At 31.6% G+C, this 19,492-nt stretch overlaps 7 protein-coding genes across 7 annotated transcripts; 3 read left to right on the top strand and 4 right to left on the bottom strand.

Moving 5' to 3' along the window:
• Nucleotides 1-2,010: 2,010 nt before the first annotated feature.
• GO595_005223 (GTPase KRas) lies at nt 2,011-2,601 on the bottom strand (the record flags this gene model as incomplete). The annotated part of the gene is made up of 1 exon (XM_067918442.1): nt 2,011-2,601. One exon carries the CDS (start codon nt 2,599-2,601, stop codon nt 2,011-2,013), a length of 591 nt encoding a protein of 196 aa, XP_067774773.1.
• Nucleotides 2,602-3,257: 656 nt separating this feature from the next.
• GO595_005222 (DNA-directed RNA polymerase II subunit J) lies at nt 3,258-3,635 on the top strand (the record flags this gene model as incomplete). Its single annotated transcript, XM_067918441.1, has 1 exon — nt 3,258-3,635. The coding sequence occupies one exon, from the start codon at nt 3,258-3,260 to the stop codon at nt 3,633-3,635; it is 378 nt and encodes a 125-aa protein (XP_067774772.1).
• A 559-nt stretch (nt 3,636-4,194) lies between these two features.
• On the bottom strand, nt 4,195-5,277 carry GO595_005221 (uncharacterized protein; the record flags this gene model as incomplete). Its single annotated transcript, XM_067918440.1, has 1 exon — nt 4,195-5,277. One exon carries the CDS (start codon nt 5,275-5,277, stop codon nt 4,195-4,197), a length of 1,083 nt encoding a protein of 360 aa, XP_067774771.1.
• Nucleotides 5,278-5,826: 549 nt separating this feature from the next.
• On the top strand, nt 5,827-7,326 carry GO595_005220 (vacuolar protein sorting-associated protein 4B-like; the record flags this gene model as incomplete). Its single annotated transcript, XM_067918439.1, has 1 exon — nt 5,827-7,326. The coding sequence occupies one exon, from the start codon at nt 5,827-5,829 to the stop codon at nt 7,324-7,326; it is 1,500 nt and encodes a 499-aa protein (XP_067774770.1).
• Nucleotides 7,327-8,248: 922 nt separating this feature from the next.
• GO595_005219 (putative beta-amylase) lies at nt 8,249-9,520 on the bottom strand (the record flags this gene model as incomplete). Its single annotated transcript, XM_067918438.1, has 1 exon — nt 8,249-9,520. The coding sequence occupies one exon, from the start codon at nt 9,518-9,520 to the stop codon at nt 8,249-8,251; it is 1,272 nt and encodes a 423-aa protein (XP_067774769.1).
• A 766-nt stretch (nt 9,521-10,286) lies between these two features.
• Nucleotides 10,287-13,394, top strand: GO595_005218 (uncharacterized protein; the record flags this gene model as incomplete). Its single annotated transcript, XM_067918437.1, has 1 exon — nt 10,287-13,394. The coding sequence occupies one exon, from the start codon at nt 10,287-10,289 to the stop codon at nt 13,392-13,394; it is 3,108 nt and encodes a 1,035-aa protein (XP_067774768.1).
• A 4,537-nt stretch (nt 13,395-17,931) lies between these two features.
• On the bottom strand, nt 17,932-19,434 carry GO595_005217 (uncharacterized protein; the record flags this gene model as incomplete). Its single annotated transcript, XM_067918436.1, has 1 exon — nt 17,932-19,434. One exon carries the CDS (start codon nt 19,432-19,434, stop codon nt 17,932-17,934), a length of 1,503 nt encoding a protein of 500 aa, XP_067774767.1.
• Between the last annotated feature and the right edge of the window lie 58 nt (nt 19,435-19,492).

The following is a 19,492-nucleotide window of genomic DNA, read 5'->3' as shown; positions in this document are numbered from 1 at the left end:
ACAGAAGAAAAGAATTCAATTGAATTAATTGTTACTAAAGGAAGCAAAAAATCCGGAAATGATATAAAATTAACTATGAATAATAAAGAAAAAGATAAATCAATTGAGAAATCTTCATCTGAACATATTGAAATAAGTATTGTTTCTCAAAGAAGCAACAAATCAGATAAAGAAACTCATTCAACAAATGTAAATGAATCTAACAAAGAAAACATTAAAGATAAAACAAATGAAAATTTTAATACCGAACATAGCGAAAAAAGTCAAAACTCTCGAAGAAGTAATAAATCGGTAAAAGAAACACAAATAAATGTTAATGAAACAAACAAAGAAATCATTAATGATAAAACATCAAAAAATTCTCAATCTGAATTAATAAACAATTCCCAAGCAAGCTTAAAAGGAACACAATCTTCATCTAAAAGCAAATCAAATTTATCTTCACATGAAATCAATAAAAAAGAAATAAATTCAACTTCAGCCAATACTGAAAAATTAAGTACCAAAAATAATTCAAACACAAAATCAGATTCCACTTCTCAAGACACTGATTCATCGACAATATCTGTATCTCTTGATGTTGATTCACCTAAAACATCTGATGTTGGTCTAATTAGTTCAGATACATCATACACACAAACAATTAATGAAGAAGAAGAAGAAGAATACGAATCATATTCTGAATCAAATCAGAATATACAAAATAAATTTGAATATGAATATGAAGATACTTTACCAATAATTGAGCCATTACCACAATCAAAAAATTCCGGAATTTCTTTTGAAGTAATGTTTGATCCAGATTTCTTTTATTACATTAAAAAACATGAAGAAAAATTATTTGGATTAACAGATGAAGATGAAGAAGAAAGTTCTATGGAATCAATTAGTGATGAATTCGAAATGTTCAACAATTCATTAAAAGATTTCTTAAACAAAAAAGATAAAATACATCAATATAAAATAGAAGAAATGAATGTTGGAAATAAAGTATTTGGTATAAAACCTGTTCCATTAGGCGAATCAATTTTTATAAAATGTTCAAAATCAAATTTCGCAAATTCGATGCTAAATGGTATTGAAATCACATTATCCATTTTGTCCTTATCACTGTTCACATGTTTATCTTATACTTTTCATTCGGATTGTATTTCAGCTTTGATAGTTTATATTATCGACCTTGTTTTTATCAAATTTTATTTATTACTCAGAAAAAAATATTTATATAATCGCAAATATGACAAAATCGGATATTGTTAAATAAAATATTTTATGCATAAACTTAAGATTAACATAAGCTGTAACATTTGAAACCCCAAAAACAACATTCAAATCGTGCCAGAAAAATTTCAATGGAGCCACTTTTGAGAGAAATTCAAAGCAAGGGCACCTTGATTCCACTTTTTCATATAAAATAAAATTATCAATAAATTTGTAAATCACTGGTTAGGAGCACCTTCAAAAAATTCCATTTTGGTTCAGTTTGGACTCATTTAACTACTCTTTAGTTAGCACAAGTTCAAAGGCACTGGGTTTGTATCATTTTTGTGCCTGTGAAATAGATTTTCCGCCGATTAATATCATATAACATTAATTGAAGTCAATCTTTGAATGATTTATATAAGAAATCTGTCGCTTCTTGTGTTGTCAGGAATTCCATTTTTTTCATTATTTTCACCCTTAATTGATTTGAAGCTCTGTTTTTTCTCCCTAACTTTGTCACTTTTCTGATATTACACAAAAAGATTATAAACTAGTCAAAAACAATGATCACATTTAACACTCGCCCTTAACGTTCGCCATATATTTAACTCTGTTAAACATGTTTGAATTCCAGGAAATTTTCATCGTTTAATACTTCTGGAAAAATTTTTCTTCTACTGAATTTTCAGAGAATAACATCTACATCATAGAAAAACATCAGAATTTTTTGTGTTTTATTTATTTGAGCTTTTTCTATGATTGCCATCTTCGAGGATCTAAAAGAAATATTCGAATTTACTTTAGATTTTAGAAAATGTTGCAGCAACTACCACCGCCTCCTTCGCCTCCGGCTTCTTTCTTTTCTTCTTTCTTAGAACCAGATGCATTAAGGGCTGGATTTTGTTCTCTCATCATACGAGTAATTTCTGCGAATACTTCAGTAACATTGTAGTTAGTCTTGGCAGATGTTTCGAAGTATTTGATGTTATAGCTTTGACAAAGTTGTTCAGCATCTTCTTTTTTGATCTGACGTCCTTCTAAATCGCACTTATTTCCACAAACAATGATTGGGATATCATCTTTGCCACTTGTTACTCTGATATCTTTTTGGAATCTTTCTACTGAGTCGAAAGATGTTGGATCATTAACGGCAAAAACGACAATGAATCCTTGACCACTTCTCATGTATGTTGAACGGATGGCAGCAAAATCATCCTGACCTGCGGTATCAAGAATATCGAGTGTAACGTCTTTATCATCAACAACGATCGTTTTCTTGTAGCTATCTTCGATTGTTGGATCATAAGTTGTCACGAAACGACCTTGGGCGAGCATAATCGTCAATGCAGACTTTCCGACACCACCTGCACCGAGGACCACAACCTTATATGTTTCCATAATTGAATTGTGAAGTGCTTCTTTCAAAAAGCTATAAAAAAATTGGCTGACCCTGTTTTGGTCTACGTTGTTTCATAAAATCAAATGATGATTAATTCAAAAAGTGCAGGTTTTTAAATGATTTTAACGGTCGATATGACCAAGGGGTAAAGTCAGGTTATACTGAAATCATTCTATTGAATAAATTATATTTATAAAGTACTGAAAAAATGATCGTCTTCCGGTACACAAAGAATTAAAAAAAGTTTATTCAAAAATATTATCTTCAGCCATATTTTATCAGAGTAAAATATCTGTTCGATTATCTTTTTGATTAACTATTTTTAAATTAATTTGAAACTCATAAATATTTAACATTTTACTTTTTGATCATTTGATCAGAAAACATAAATCCCTCAGAAGTAATTATAATCCATATTATGGATTTTTATCACCGAAACTTATTTTCATTTAAATATATTATAATTCTTTCAGATATCGATTTTTCTGAACAAACCAGTTGTACAATTTATTTCTGATGTTTACTAATTGGCCGTTTATTTCAATCACAACTGATCGTTTGCCTTCAACATATAAGGAGACCGTTATATTGCAGGGCACCCCCTAAAAACTGACATATAAAACCATTAGCAAAAAGTGACAATCACTATTCTCCAATGACTAATCTTATGATGTTTCCCCCTGGTTATAACAATTCATCACACGACCCAAACATTTTGCGTGTTAAAACAGAAAAGGATCCTGGTATTAGTAACTGTTACACTTTCACGATTTTAAAAGAAGACCATACAATTGGAAATTTACTCACACAAGAACTTCTTAAAGAACCACGCGTATTGTTTGCTGGGTACAGGATTGTTCACCCGATGAGTGATTTAATTATAATGAGAGTGAACGTTTCAGATGCAATTCAAGGACCTGATGAACTTGTTGAAGGAACAATAAGAAATCTTCAAAACCAATTTAAAATATTAGAGCAAGATTTTACTCGTCAAGTTGATAATTTCATTAGAAATCAAGATAAACGCAGATAAGAAGTATGAACATCATAGCTGCTCAAGCGTTTCATATCACCTCCACCCTTTTCCCGAATTAATTCGTAGAACATTAAATAAAAAAAATTTTATATAAATTATATTGATAAAACTTTGAACAAATACAAGATATTCTTGATCCGCCAATATCTATACTTCTCATTAGAAAGATCGGAAACCCTCAATAGGAGATGTTCTGCCTCATAGTCCAATTAATCCTCATGAAGAACCATATACCCAAAAAGACCTTCAAAAGCTTGAGGAAGAAGAAAGTTCAGAACAAGCTCACATAGTTTCATCTGTTGCAACAGGTTCATGAACCTTCTCAATTCAATGATTGATATATTTACCTTAAGTGTTCTAAACTCGTTTATTAACTGTAGTATTTTTATGTCTGTTTTAATTCTTGCTATTACGGCTGTCCTATCTCTTACAGCCACTTTCATGGTTAGAATTATAGAACATAAAAGGCGCCACAGTTCTTAGCGAACTTGCTTTATTTCATCATATGCTCATACAAAAGACACAATATTTATTGGTTTTAAATATCTTTTACTAATTAATTCGTTTCAATTATTTTTCCACCAGTTTTTTCCACGTATTCTCCAAGAACTCCATTCACCTCACTGAAGTCTCTTGGGCTAAAGCAAACCACGTAAACATCCAAACCGGACATAATTATCAAATCGATATTTTCCTTAATTGCGCCATAAATTATTTCGTGCGGGTTGTTAAAGACTCCTCCGCCAAGCAATGTCAGGTATAACTTATTTGAACCTTTACGATTGGGAAACATCAAAGAATTTTCCCATGCACCAAGAATTGCGCCGCGATACTCAGCTGCAAGCATATTTTTGGAGACCATTTGGGTGAACTTGTTGTATACGACAGTTCCAGCGAAGTTAAACGCTGCTGCAAAAATGTGATGAACAATACGATCTTCTTTCTCATCAATGAAATAAAAGCCATCCCGATTACGTGACATAGTCAATTGACAATTTCTATGGACTCCAACAGGATAATTGTCTGGATTTGTCCAATCGAAATCTATTTTTTCTAATGATTTGGTTTCGTAAATCTTGGGGTAACCATGGACAACAGTAATCGGTGTCTTTGATAATAGTTCAACTTCACGTGTGAATTGGCCAATTTCGCCTGTGGGATGTTTGACAAAATAGTTGCGATAAACAATGGCTGGTCCTGAACCAAGAGAACAATATGGCCCTTGGGTTTGATCATATACATAGTTGGTAACTCCATCTTGTGCGCTTTGGCCAGCTCCTACAAATTCAAGGCAATTGAAATTAGATGCAGCAAGATAAGTCGCACCATCATTCTCTGGAAGACCTTGGTTTTCGAGGACATCAATGAGCTCAAAATGTTTCGACATTGATCCATTTCCTTTGATTAAAAATAACTTACCGCCATTACGTGGATTTGAAAGGAGATGGTTAAAAGAAGAAACATTACGAACTTGGAAGTTTCCAGCTTTAAAAGTTTTGTTGTTAGCTTTGGAATGTAAGATTGCTGTATCTTTTTCTTCAGTACATTCAAAGCTATCATAAGCATGTAAAGGATCTTCGCGAATGCCAAAAAGCCTTTCAAACCATTCTCTGCCTGTAGAAAATTGTGAATTTTGCATGACAAAAAGAATGAAAAAAAACAATTGTTTCTGAATGTCAAAACCGTAGAATTGTTTAAAATAAAAATATCTCGAAAAATATTTCCCTCTGAATGCTAATTTAATGCATTATTTATAAATTCTTATCATCTATTATAATTTTGTGGTTTGACTAAATTTTATTTCAAAAGAAAATTAATCTGATTTCATAATTTTTGTATATCAAATAATGAATTAACACACTCTCGTATCCCATTAAGTAAAGCATTAAATTTATAATTTTTAATCAAATTAATAGTTATAAACATTTTTGAAAAATGGTGTTAATAAAAACGATCATTGAATTATCTTACAAAAAGTTTCAAAGGAAGGATGAAATAATTGCAAAATAAGTGTTCGCTCTAACTTCATGTTCATTCTTTTGCATCTATCTTTAACGCAGGGAAAACTGGATATGATGATGAGTAATTAGGCATCTTGTATATGTTAAACACTTATAGTGTCATATGACACTTTTTTTCTTTTCAGTTTTACTGCAAAATCTCAGCGGTTATGACAATCGATAACAAAATGAAGCCTAGTTACTTTGATAAAAACCCTGCAAAAGAATACTTTGATAGAGGAATCAGATGTCTTTCAAGCGCCATTTCATTGGATAATGCAAGAAATTATGCACAAGCTTTATTACATTATCGTCAAGCAATTGGTATGTTTAATTTAGCTCAACAACAACCACAAAAATTTGTAGAGCCAATATCTGTCGCACTAAATGACTATCTATTAAAATGTAAGCAAAGAGTTGAAACTTTAAGTAGTTCAAATGTTCTCAGAGCTTCTGGCATACAACAAGCACCAACTGATCTCAGTGCAAGTTATTCCGGTCCTATTAATCCTAACACGACTCCAAATACATTCAATCCTAAGGCAAGTTTTACAAATCCCACAACTCCGAACACAACGCCAAATGCTTTAAATCCCAATACTACACCTAATACATTTGATTCTAACAATAACAATATCCCATCCAATCCTCCTCCTAATATTCCCAACAATACTACAAACAATAATGCATCTAATCCAGTCAACACAGCAGCTGACAAAGAATCGAATGAATTCAAAGACAAAATTTCTAGTGCCATTCTTATCGAAAAACCCAACATTAAGTTCGATGATGTTGCAGGCCTTTCATCTGCCAAGCAAGCACTAGAAGAAGCCGTAATTTTGCCATTGCGCCTTCCTCAATTCTTCACTGGCGAGCGCTCTCCATGGCACGGCATCCTCTTATATGGTCCTCCCGGCACAGGGAAGTCCTTTTTAGCCAAAGCCACTGCCACCGAATCTGACAATTCTACATTTCTCACAGTTTCTACCTCCGATCTTGTTTCCAAGTACCTTGGCGACTCCGAGAAGCTTATTCGAGCCTTATTTAACACAGCTCGTGAGCGAAAGCCGTCCATTATATTTATTGATGAAATCGATTCTCTTTTATCCGAACGCACAGACAATGATTCCGAAGCCTCCCGACGCATCAAGACCGAATTTTTAGTCCAATTAGATGGTGTTGGTAAATCCATGGAAGGGATACTTTTATTAGCTGCCACGAACACTCCATGGTCATTAGATCCCGCAGTCCGTCGTCGCTTTGAGAAGAAAATCTATATTCCATTACCTGACATTGCATCTCGGGAATATCTATTGATCAATCGAATGACAGAAACGCCGCATTCACTGACACAAAACGATTTCCACGAGCTCGGACAACTCACAGAGGGGTTCTCAGGTGCCGACATAAAAATCTTGACACGAGAGGCATCGTTCGTATCGTTGCGCAACTTGCAGTCTGCGCAGTACTTCTGCGAGTACCAGGGAATGATGTGGCCGTGCAACCCCGACCAGCCCGGCGCAGTCAGAATGGGCTGGAGGGAGGTCGATCCGATGCTGCTGCACCCGCCGCTAGTGACAATGGACGACTTCAAGCAGGCGCTGATGAAGGTGCGGCCGAGCGTGTCCCCGGACGACTTGGAGAGGTACGAAAGATGGACAGAGGAATTCGGACAGGAAGGAAATTGATGTGAAATGTTATGAAATGATATTATAAAAATATTCGAATCGAAATTGAAATGTTTTGTTATTGAAGTGAATGTGATGACTTTAAATGATATGAAATGGAAAGTAAATGTTTTGTTATTGAAGTGAATGTGATGACTTTAAATGATATGAAATGGAAAGCAAAAGTTTGTTATTGAAGTAAATGTGATGACTTTAAAGGATATGAAATGTCAAGCAAAAGTTTGTTATTGAAGTGAATGTTATGACTTTAAAGGATATGAAATGGAAGGCAAAAGTTTGTTTTTGAAGTAAATGTGATGACTTTAAATGATATGAAATGGAAAGCAAATGTTTTGTTATTGAAGTAAATGTTTTGTTATTGAAGTGAATGTGATGACTTTAAATGATATGAAATGGAAAGCAAATGTTTTGTTATTGAAGTAAATGTTTTGTTATTGAAGTGAATGTGATGACTTTAAATGATATGAAATGGAAAGCAAAAGTTTGTTATTGAAGTAAATGTTATGACTTTAAATGATATGAAATGGAAAGTAAATGTTTTGTTATTGAAGTGAATGTTATGACTTTAAATGATATGAAATGGAAAGCAAAAGTTTGTTATTGAAGTGAATGTGATGACTTTTAAATGATATGAAATGGAAAGCAAAAGTTTGTTATTGAAGTATAGCACATATTATACTTTTGAACATTGTTTTCGATCTTAAGATTAGATGAAAGTTAGCAAAAATTTAATGTTAAAATATCAAATAGTATTAACCCAATTTTTTTAATTAAATGAAAAGTAAAATTAGATCAGTTATAAACAAATAAATAGCTAAGCATTTAGAGAGAGGAGAATTAAATTGAATCATCTAACATCAAATTAATTTCAAATTACAGAATCGATAAATATCTTTTAATAAAAATAAAAATAAAACCTTGTTTACGCGTTATTCATAGCATTTACAAATTTCTTAAACTCGACAAAGTTATTATCCATTAATTCGTCGCATAGTCTCAAATACGTGAAAGATGACAACCCCTGCGGCACCCACGACTTGATTTGGTTGTATGCGTTCCAATCGTATCTTTCGATTGAGTTTTCGCCGCTGAATTGTAGTCCAGCGTTTTTTGTATCCTTCAAAACCTGCACTACGAGTGCCGCCGGGTTACTTCCAGCGCTGTAATCTTGCGCATTCATCTCAATACACGTGAAACAAACCTCAATATTATATTGCTTAAACATATTAATCATCACTTGATATCCGTCATATTCCCAAATGTTATAATAACCAGCAGTGAGTTCTGCGCAGTGACAACTTGTAGTGTATTGCCAATGCACTCCTGATATTTTGCATGAAATACGAATGTTACTTCCGAAGATTTCACGCGCATCTTTAAGGACATTAGCGCCATGTTCGATGAGAAGGTTGGAGTACCATTTATTAAAGAATTTGCCATATTCACTGTTCCAGCCATCATTCCAATATGATGAGCCTCCAGGTCGAACATTATAATCGCCTGTATCTGTTGGAGGTGAGTTGTAATGTGTATAGCCCGCTAAATTGGCTGCTTGTTTAAACTTGGATTTCATTAATGGATCATAACTTTGATAGGCACCACAACCTGAATATGCCCATTTATCGATTTGATATGATGGATATCGAAGTTCACCACATGGACCTGTGCCAACATCGATCTCAACAATCGTTCCATCATTAATGAAATCAATAAATTCTTCCTTGAATTTTGTCATAAAATCATGATACATTTGTAGTGGAGTACGACCATTGATTTCAATATTATCATATGCACATGATATATATTCTGAGTTTTTGTTACCAAAAAGATCAACAAAATATGGTTTCATTGATCCTTGAAATACAAATTCTGGAATTGGTATGTTACACGTGTCACCAGCATTCCCACCACAACGATGGAAGGACATAATTGGAATGATCTTAAGACCTTTATTTTTGGCCATATTAAAAACAGTTTTATATCCTGAAAATTTATATACCTTTTGTTCTTGTTCACAAAGGCCCCACCAAACATCGATTCTAATACCTTTGACATTAGCGCTTTGAAGTTGACTAAGCCAATATTCAAATTTGCCTGAAAAAAGAAGATTTTGATTTGATTCAAACATTTCAAGAGGTGCCATAACATAGACATCGCATCCAGAAAAAATGCATTGAAATAGTAACGCGAACATGTTCTTAAATATGATATGAAAATTTACATTGAACAGAAACAAGTCAAATTTAAGTGGGCAGAAGTTCGATTTCTTAAAAATTTTTGTGTGCGAATTCAAAAAAATATTTTGTTAATTTTACATAACGATACAATGAATTTTAAACTTTTTTATGATTTATTTGGTCGTTGCCCACATCCAAATTAAAACTTTCAAACATCTTAAATAATGTTCTCAATATCAAAATGTTTCTATTTTCAATAGCCAAATAAAATAAATAATGAGCAAAAGTTTCATTCCATTCGAAGCATTTCATTTTTGGGTTATGACCGATCATTTTTGAATTAAATCAGGGCACCCCAAATTGATACTATTAGAAAAAATGTACATCTTAAAGTATTCATATTGTCAATATCCAAAAATTACACAGAGTCACTGTCGCGTTATATTTTTTCATTACAGTTTATTGATCACAAATATCATTGACAAATGTAATTCGAAATCGAATCTTTTGATATTATAAAACAGTCAAAGAGAACACCAAACGTCATTCAGTTTAAACCAAATTTCAATTTTGTTTCGATAATAAATATATTTTTTTTTATTTAATATCACATCAAATTCCATCAAACGTAAAATTTCACAAACCGCTACGTAAACCATATAAAAGTAGTTCTCTATCGCTAATTGAAAGAATTCATTTGAAGGAGGAAGTCAAAAGTGACAAATTTGCGCTCGAATGGAATACAAACAAGTTTTCACCGAATCACTCAAAGACTCACGACAAATGGAAGGGTCCACATTTTCACTGGAAGCCTTCAAGTTTGATGATGCCGACCGTTCTTTTTTTGAGGACAATGCAGATTTCCATCGAGATAAGTGGGCAATAGCACCCAATGGCGGTGCCATAGTTATGGCACATAGCAATGATCTTTTACCAGAAAACAAAGGCTATTCGCATATTACCATCTATGACAGCACTGGCATTATGTTAAATAGAATTCCATTAGATGTCGAAGAGAACATCAAAGCTCTCTACATCACTCCCGAGGAGTGCGTTGTTATTCTCTTTGCTAATGCCGAACTCCAAACCTTCAACTTGCGCGGTGATCAACTTGGTCAATATGAGTTCAATCCCAAGCGCGAAGAAGGCGATGCTGGGGGAAGCCAATACGAGTCCATCATCTCTTGTTCGTTCTGGTCCAGTGGCTTTTTCCTCTGCACCTATTCGAAGAAAGTATTCATATGCGATGACATTGCCACTCTCAACATCCGCTTGTTCGCCAAGACCATGGGCACACCCAACATCGTAGGGTGCACAGCTGTGGCGCCTGACCCGAACAGAGGCACCGGACCAGTATTGTATGGATGGAGCGGTAGCCAAATCATCTTAGTTCAGCAGGACAATGTCCAGTCATTTACTCTCCAATATGATGGGTATTGTTATAACATTGAACAAATTGTTTTTTCGCCATCTCGGAAATATTGTCTGATTCATTCCGGCGAATGGTATTTCTTTATGAATGTTACGTTATCAGAGATGTTATTACGTATTAATTTCCAAGATATTGATCCACGACAAGTCATTTGGTGTGGCGATGATACCGCATTATTGATTGCGAATCGAACTATAGCTATGATTGGTACATCCGAATTAGTGTTACAATGGAATATGATATCACCTGTTGCTGCAATTACAGAAGTTGATGGCGCACGTATCTTTGCGAAGGATGGAGTGTATTTATTACGCGCATTTAATAACTCTGCTACACAATTCGGATTATGGAACTTGAAGTCATTACCTGTTAAGTTATTTAATTGTATGTTAGATGTTAAATATTTAGCTGTACAAGAGCCAATGAAAGATTTCACATTGGATGAGTTAGAAAAGGCTTTAAATGGACTCGATGAAGCAGCATTATTCTTCACGCAATATGATCAACGATTACCATTACTAACAGCTATATCCAGATTAATGGCTATTATTGACGTTCCTAAAGATGATGGGACAGAACTTAGTGATAAGTTAATGCAGTTACGAGATTTCGATAAATATGCAGATCATTTATCGATGTTACGTATTTGTGAACAATTATTTCATGCACCTTATAATATACCTATAACTTATGCACAATTTAATAACTTAACTCCGTCAATATTGTTGAAAAGATTATGTAATCGTTCATTACATTTCGAAGCATTTCGTATTGCTAATTTTATGGGTATTGATTCAGAATTCATTGCAGCACATTGGGCGAATTGTTTGATTAGAACTGATTTACCATCTGAAGAAATCAAAAATAAATTATTAGAAATGGATCAACCAACTGATTTAATTGATTTAGCTACAACTGCATTTGATATTGAGAATGAAGATGTAGCTATAACATTATTAGATACAAATACTGCGAAGTCTCGTGGGGTACCATTGTTATTGAAAAGAGAGAAATGGGATGAAGCTTTAGCTTTTGCTATTTCATCAAATGATATGTCATTAATATTATATGCATTTGAAGAAGCACGGAAACAAGAAAGGGACACTGAAATGCAAGAAATATTTAATAAGAATCAAATCGCTCGTGATTTATGGGTGAAGATGTTAAAAGGTGATGAGAAAATAGAATTCTTAAAGACAATGGGTAAGGAAGATTTGGAAATGTTTAAATATTTGTTGACTTATAATGAAGGTGAAGATGAATTAAGAGCTTCTTTAAAGAAGAATAAGAACCAATTGGTAAATCAGGCATTAAGTATATATAAAGCAGTGGAGCCTTTAAGGAAATGGTTAAGAAATAAGAAAAATGGTATCGAAGAACCTCCTCCTCCACCTAAGGAATCAATATTTTCGAAGATATTCGGTAAAGTGAAAGAAGCTAAAGAAGCAATTGATCAAAAAAGAAATGAAAAGAATAAGGAAAATGAAGAGAATAAGAAGAAGAAGAATAATAAGAAAGGGAAGAAAGGTAAGAAAGATGATAGTGATGATGATGACGATGATTATTCTGAAGATGAAAAACCTAAGAAAGGTAAGAAAGGGAAGAAGAATAATAAGAAAGGGAAGAAAGGTAAGAAAGATGATAGTGATGAAGATGAAGATGATGAATCATCGGAGGAAGAAAAGCCTAAGAAAGGTAAAAAGAATAATAAGAAAGGTAAGAAAGGTAAAAAGGATGAAAGTGATGAAGATGAATCTTCTGAAGAAGAAGAAAAATCGAAGAAGAAAGGTAAGAAAGGTAAGAAAGAAGATGAAGAAGAGAAGAAAGAAGGCGAAGAAGAGCCTAAGAAGGAAGGTGAAGAAGAGCCTAAGAAGGAAGGCGATGAAGAGCCCAAGAAGGAAGGCGCTGAGGAGGAGAAGAAGGAAGGCGCTGAGGAGCCGAAGAAGGAAGGCGATGAAGAAAAGAAAGAAGGCGATGATGCGAAACCGCCGGTTGATGCGAAACCGCCAGAGGAAAAACCGCCGGAAGAGGAGAAGCCCGATGCGAACCTTGTGCCAATAGAACCACCACAAACGACTGAGGAAACAGGCGCAAGTAAGGATGGATCACCTGACCAACCTCCACCGAAGCCGATACCACCGAAAGATGAGTTTGATTTGATGACGCCACTTGAAATATTCGAACAAATTGTTTTGTATAATAATTCAGCAAAGATATTAGAAGCACAAAAAATATTACAAATGACACCTGAAGAATCTTATTGGAAACGATTATTCACTGCACTTAAGTTTAATAATATGGACGTAATTAAGCTTCTGATACAGGAGGCTAAGCCTGATATAGTAATGGAATTAATCGATTATTGTAAGGAACTGAAGAATCAAAGAGCCGTGGACTATTTAAGAGGCTTGGACCCAGATGCAGAGGCTGAAAAGAAGAAGAAGAAGTTCAAGAAGTAAATATTTAAATGCTTTGATAAACATGAATTGAACTAAAAAATGAAATATTTTTTTATTATTATTTTTTTATATGACATTTTTATCGTTGTCATTTTTTTATTGTTTTCATATGACATATCTAAATTTCATGAAAATTAGCGTCAATTCGTCGTTGAAATTGAATGATCGTTTCAACAGAAAAAACATTATCGTCATTTTGAAATCCCTATCGTTGGCATTAGCATTAAACGGTTTCTAAAACAGTATTTTTTTGTATGCTGTTGAACGTTTGCTGCAGCACTTTTTTGTGACAAATCATAAAAATGAAAAGCCAAAATCAGAATGAATGGGAAACATATTTATCAATCAAACAAATAATTTTCAACTTAAACTCAAAAAACACTGATCAATCAATTAATTCGATAGTTGATATTTTTGATATTAATTATCCATTATGTTTTAATACTGTTATCATCCAAATGATATATATTAAACTTGGTATGAACATAAATGATATTGACATCTATTTAGAATTTCTTAAAGGAATTGAAGCATTTGAAGAAAACAATAAAATTAAACCAAAAATCCTTCAAATGTTTTCACAATTTTTCGACAAAAAGCCCCGATACGAATCACTTTTATATTATGAATAAGATGAATGAACAAAATATAGGGGGGTCCAAAAGTTCGTGTAATTCAACTTTTTCTCAATAAATAAACAAGATATAGAAAATCTTTTTATTAATTTGTGTAGTACTCCCCTTTGTTATTAATAACTCATTCGAGACGGCGGTACCATTTTTCATATACATCTTCAATTTCTTGTGTTGATATTCCATTGAGAATTTCAGAAATTTTTTGAATTAATTCGTTCTCTTTATTGAATGTGTAGCCTTTGATCCGTTCTTTTACAACACCGAATAGCCGAAAATCACAAACAGCAATATCTGGTGAATAAGCAGGGTGAGACATTCTTTTAATGCCTAATTTTCGGATCTCGTCTAAAGTAACGGTCGCGTTGTGTGACGGTGCATTGTCGATATGTAAAAAACAACCTGAAACTCCCAACCTTTTTCTACTTTGTTTTACATTATTATTTGACTTCTGAAGTATACCTTGTATCATATACTGTGCACTAAATTTTATATTATTTAATAAAGGATCTATTGAGATAATCCCTGCCGTACTTAGGTATACGCTAATCATCGTTTTGTTAACCGTCATAATTCTTTTAAGAATTTCTGGCCTTTTGCTTCCAATTGGAAGCCATTGACTTGTATTGTTGTTTTCCCAATATATACATGTTTCATCACCTGTAATTATGTTGCACCAGGGATTTTTATTGTTTCTGAGAATTTCTAACATTCCGTGTGCAGCCTGAACCCTATCGGCTTTTTGATCATCATTGAGTTGATGGGGGATCCATCGAAAATTCAACTTTACATAACCCATTTTATCATGTAAAATCTCAAGAATTGTTGTCTTAAGAGTTCCCAACATATTGGCAATAGCTTTTGCTGATAAAAATGGATAGTTCATTAAAAGATCCTGCACTTTTGGAACAAATGAGGTATTTTTACGTCTCCCTGTACGGTGTTCGTCATCAAGTGATTTTGAGCCTTCTTCAAATATTTTAAACATTTTCTTATAGTATTTTGATGAGGACAATCTTCTCCATACGCTCGTATCATTTATTCATGTGCTTCTCTTGGAGATAATCCTCTAAGATAACAATAACGATATACCGACCCAACTGGTTCATAAGTGGACTCAAACGGTCGCTATCGTTTTTAAAATGTGAATATTTCGATTCACAATCGACAAAACTCAAATTAATACATATATAAATTATAGAACACTTTATGAATATAATATATATTAAATATAAAATTACATCAATGTTTACTCATTGAAATAAAATGGATTACACGAACTTTTGGAACCCCCTATATTCTTGATTCAAGTTATATTGAAAATTTAAATAAACATGAAAATCAATATCATGATTTTTTAAGTAATCCAAAAGTAATGGATGTTTTTATTGATTGCATATCCAATCTTGAACCGCTGGTAGCATATTATTTACTTGAAAAAATGATAGAAAAAAAACTAATTGATAAAAGCATCACTTCAAATTATGAAAAGGAATTTTTTGATCTTTTTCAAACTGAAATAGAAAATAAGTCATTTTTTTTTTGAATGTTAAATTTTTATATGACTTTTTTAATCAAGAAAAAAATTCTATAAAATATTATAAAATAGATAAAGAAACTGAACAAATGATTTTAGATTATAATGAGAAAGTTATTAATCAAATCATTGCGTATAGTGAAGAACTAAAAAAGAATGATTTGGAACTTCATAAACGATTAATTCATGAAGGAGTAAATCCAAACGAAATTGCAAAAATAATTCGAAATGATGAAATAGAAAAACTTCAAGATATATCATCACAAGCAAATTTTGATTTTAATCAAATCATTGAACCATCACTTTATGAAAGATGTTCATTTATTAACAAAAAAAATGTTACATTAATTGATTATGCAGTATTTTTTGGATCAATTAAATGTTTTAAATATTTACTTATGAACAATGCAAATGTATCAGACACAGGTAAATATGCAACTGCAGGTGGAAATATAGAGGTAATTCATTTATGTGAACAAAATCATTCATCGTTTGAAGGTGCATTTGAAACAGCAATTGAATTCCATAAAAACGATATCTTTTATTATCTTTATGATAATAAACCGAAGAAATTAAAATAATCGAAAAATTAGGAAGTATATGCGTTTTATATTATAACTATGATATTTTAACATTTTTAGAAGAGAAAGGAATGAAAATTAATAATCTCATTATTAATGCATCAGCAGAAATTGGAAACCTATATCTCGTTGAATATTTTCTGCAAAATAATCAAATCCCGAAAAATATTTTGTTATTTGCTTTAGAATCAGGAAACATTGAACTTATTAAATATATTTTAGAACAAAACGGAATTGATGTTAATGCTAAAGATATTTAATTGTTTTATTTAATGTTTATTTTAATAATTTAATGTTTGAAAATAATATTTGGAAATTATTTAAATTATTTAAAACAGCACTTATTAGAGCATCTTACAATGGTCACATAGAAATATTTAAATTGCTTCTTGAACAAGAAGGAATTGATAATAATGCCAAAGATATTTATTTGTTTTATTTTATATTTATTTTAATAATTTTATATTTCAAAATAATATTTGGAAATTATTTAAATTATTTTATACAGCACTTATGTTTGCATCTTGGAATGGTCATACAGAAATAGTTCAATTACTTCTTGAACAAGAAGGAAATGATATTAATGCTAAAGAAATTTATTTATTTTATTTGAAATTTATTTTAATAATTTTGGATTTCAAAATTATATTTGGAAATTATTTAAATTATTTTGGACAGCACTTAATTGGGCATCTAAAAATGGTCACAAAGAAATCACTAAATTACTTCTTGAACAAGATGGAATTGATCCTACTATTCGTTTTTATTTATTTTATTTAAAATTCATTTTACTAATTTTATATTTCAAAATAATATTTCGGAATTTTTTCAATGATTCGGAAAAATATGATGATCCCACGATTTTTTACTGGTGAAAAACATTAAGAAAGATTGTTCAATATTACATTATTGTTTTATTAAAACAAAATTAAACATAAGTATTTGTGTTTTTTGGAATTTAATTTTCTTCAATCGAAAGTTAATACCTTACAAAAACGAGCCAAAATAAGTATTTTTACGAGAGGTACTCAATCTTCAAATCCTTGTTATGAAATTTCGATCTGATTTCGACCATACTTTTTTTTGAATCATAATAAAAAAATTTTTTTCAAATTATTTTGTTCTTAAAAAATATCAATTGAAAAGAAATTCAAGTAAAAAAATTAAATTTTCTTTTCCTATTTTCTTTTACCCAAGCGAATCGATATTTATTTCATGGCTTCAGTGAATTTATATTTTTAAATCTTCTTCATTTTCACCATTAATATTAAAACCATCAATTTATATTATGATTCAAAAATACTGATATAAAAAGGAGGGTTCTGTCAACGATGAATCTTTATAGTCTTTTCTTTCATTATAGACATTCTTGATTTTTTAATTGAAACATAAAAAATGAAGTTAACAACACAAATTTCTATACACATTGAAATATTGGATAAAGAAACCGTATGAATTCAAAAAGTTTCTCTATCATAGTCTATTTACAATTGTAAATTATTCAATTTTTTTTCTCAAAAAATGGAGAATAATGTAAAATTGATGAATCCGAATCCTCAGACAGGCTGGCTCATAGTATAAATGAATCCCAACATTTCCAATTGACTGGGATCTATTGAAAAACTATTGAACGCTTTTTTTAAAAACGCCCATATTTTTTTAAAAATTTATTTTTTTTAAACAAAAATACATATTATACAAAACCAAATTAATTATTTATAATTTAATACATTTAAAAGTTTGTTTTTGAAAAAGTTAACGAAAGAACATTTTTATTAATTATATTATTATGCAAGTAACATTTTTATGCATTCATTGCAATTGTCTTTTGGATCTTCATAATCAAATAATTTATATATTTCTGACTTTGACTTGTTAAAAATTGGGTCCTTTATCAAATTCATAAATTCTTTATACAGTTCCGAGTCATTCGCTGCCTCTTCTTGAATTGCTTCATCAGAAAATGTAAACGTGAAATTGTTCGAATTGTTTACTGCGGTGAAATCAGTCGGAAATGTGAATGTAAACGAAGTGTCGCTGCTCGGAGATGTGAACGAGAATGAGTCGGCGAAAGTTTCGTCAGCATGCGCATTATCATCATTAGGAATTTGTGATTTTTCGTTATTATCTACGAAAATCGAATTATCATCATTAGGAATTTGTGATTTTTCGTTATTATCTACGAAAAGCGAATTATTGTCATTAGAAATTTGTGATTTTTCGTTATTATCTACGAAAAGCGAATTGTTGTCATTAGAAACTTTTGGTTTTTCGATATTATCTACGAAAAGCGATTCATTTTTAGTGTTTTCGTTAATGTTGCTGGTAAGAATTGTTTTATTTTGATCTTCTTCATTAGGTACTGATTTTCTTTCTTCAACAAAAATGTTTTTATTTTCTTCTTTTGGTTGTTCATTAGAAATTGCTTTTGTTTCGTTTTCGTTATGATGTTCATTAATGCTTAAATTGATTTTAGTTTCATTTTCAGTTATATTTGAATTATTTTGACCTTCTTTACCATTCGGATCTAATTCTTTCTCGTCTACAAAAATGTTTTTATTTTCCTCTTTTGGTTGTTCATTAGAAATTGCTTTTGTTTCATTTTCATTAAAAAGTGTTTTCTGATTCGGTTCTTCTTCCTCGTCGTCGAAAAGTGATTTGCGTTTTTTGATATTTTCTTTGTTCGACTCGTTAACAAACAGAGATTCAAAAGATTTGTTTGCTGATTCTGTATCATTGTCATCGCTAAATAAAGATTTGCGATTTTGATCACTACCAGCATTAACATCATCGAAAAGAGATTTATTTTGTGTTGTTTCGGCTTCATCATTGCGAACATGTGAATTGTTATCTGAAGTATCTGATTCAATTTCACTAAATTTTGGCTGATGATCTTTGTCTGCACTAAGGATTTTTGGGGATTCTTGTGATTCTATTGGTAATTTTCCTTCTTGAGAATCCATATTTATTTGGATTTCTTTCGAATATGCATTATTGCTCTGAACTGCAGAAGATTCAGTTGAGTTTACTGAATTAACATTTGCAATTCCATTTGTATCATCGACGCCATTATTACTTTCGATTTGATTGTCATATTTATTTTCATTCCCATCATCTGGGAAAGTAAATGTGAATGAGTTTGTATTTGTATTTTCAGATTCATTGGGAAATGTGAATGTAAATTGATCATTTGTTGAAAAATTACTTTCTTCAGCAGGGAAAGTAAAACTAAATTGGTCATTTGCTTCTCCATTTTCGTTTTCGTCTGGGAGATCGAAAGGGTTTATCATTAAAATAATTTTTTTCTTATTTAACCAGAATTTAACGATTGCTTTTGATTCAAATTAT

The sequence above is a fragment of the Histomonas meleagridis genome, assembly GCF_020186115.1.
Source record: "Histomonas meleagridis strain 2922-C6/04-10x chromosome Unknown contig_32, whole genome shotgun sequence".
NCBI classification, from domain to species: domain Eukaryota; phylum Parabasalia; order Tritrichomonadida; family Dientamoebidae; genus Histomonas; species Histomonas meleagridis.
The sequence above is the reverse complement of the archived record's forward strand: the minus strand, read 5'-3'. Positions and strand labels throughout refer to the sequence as shown.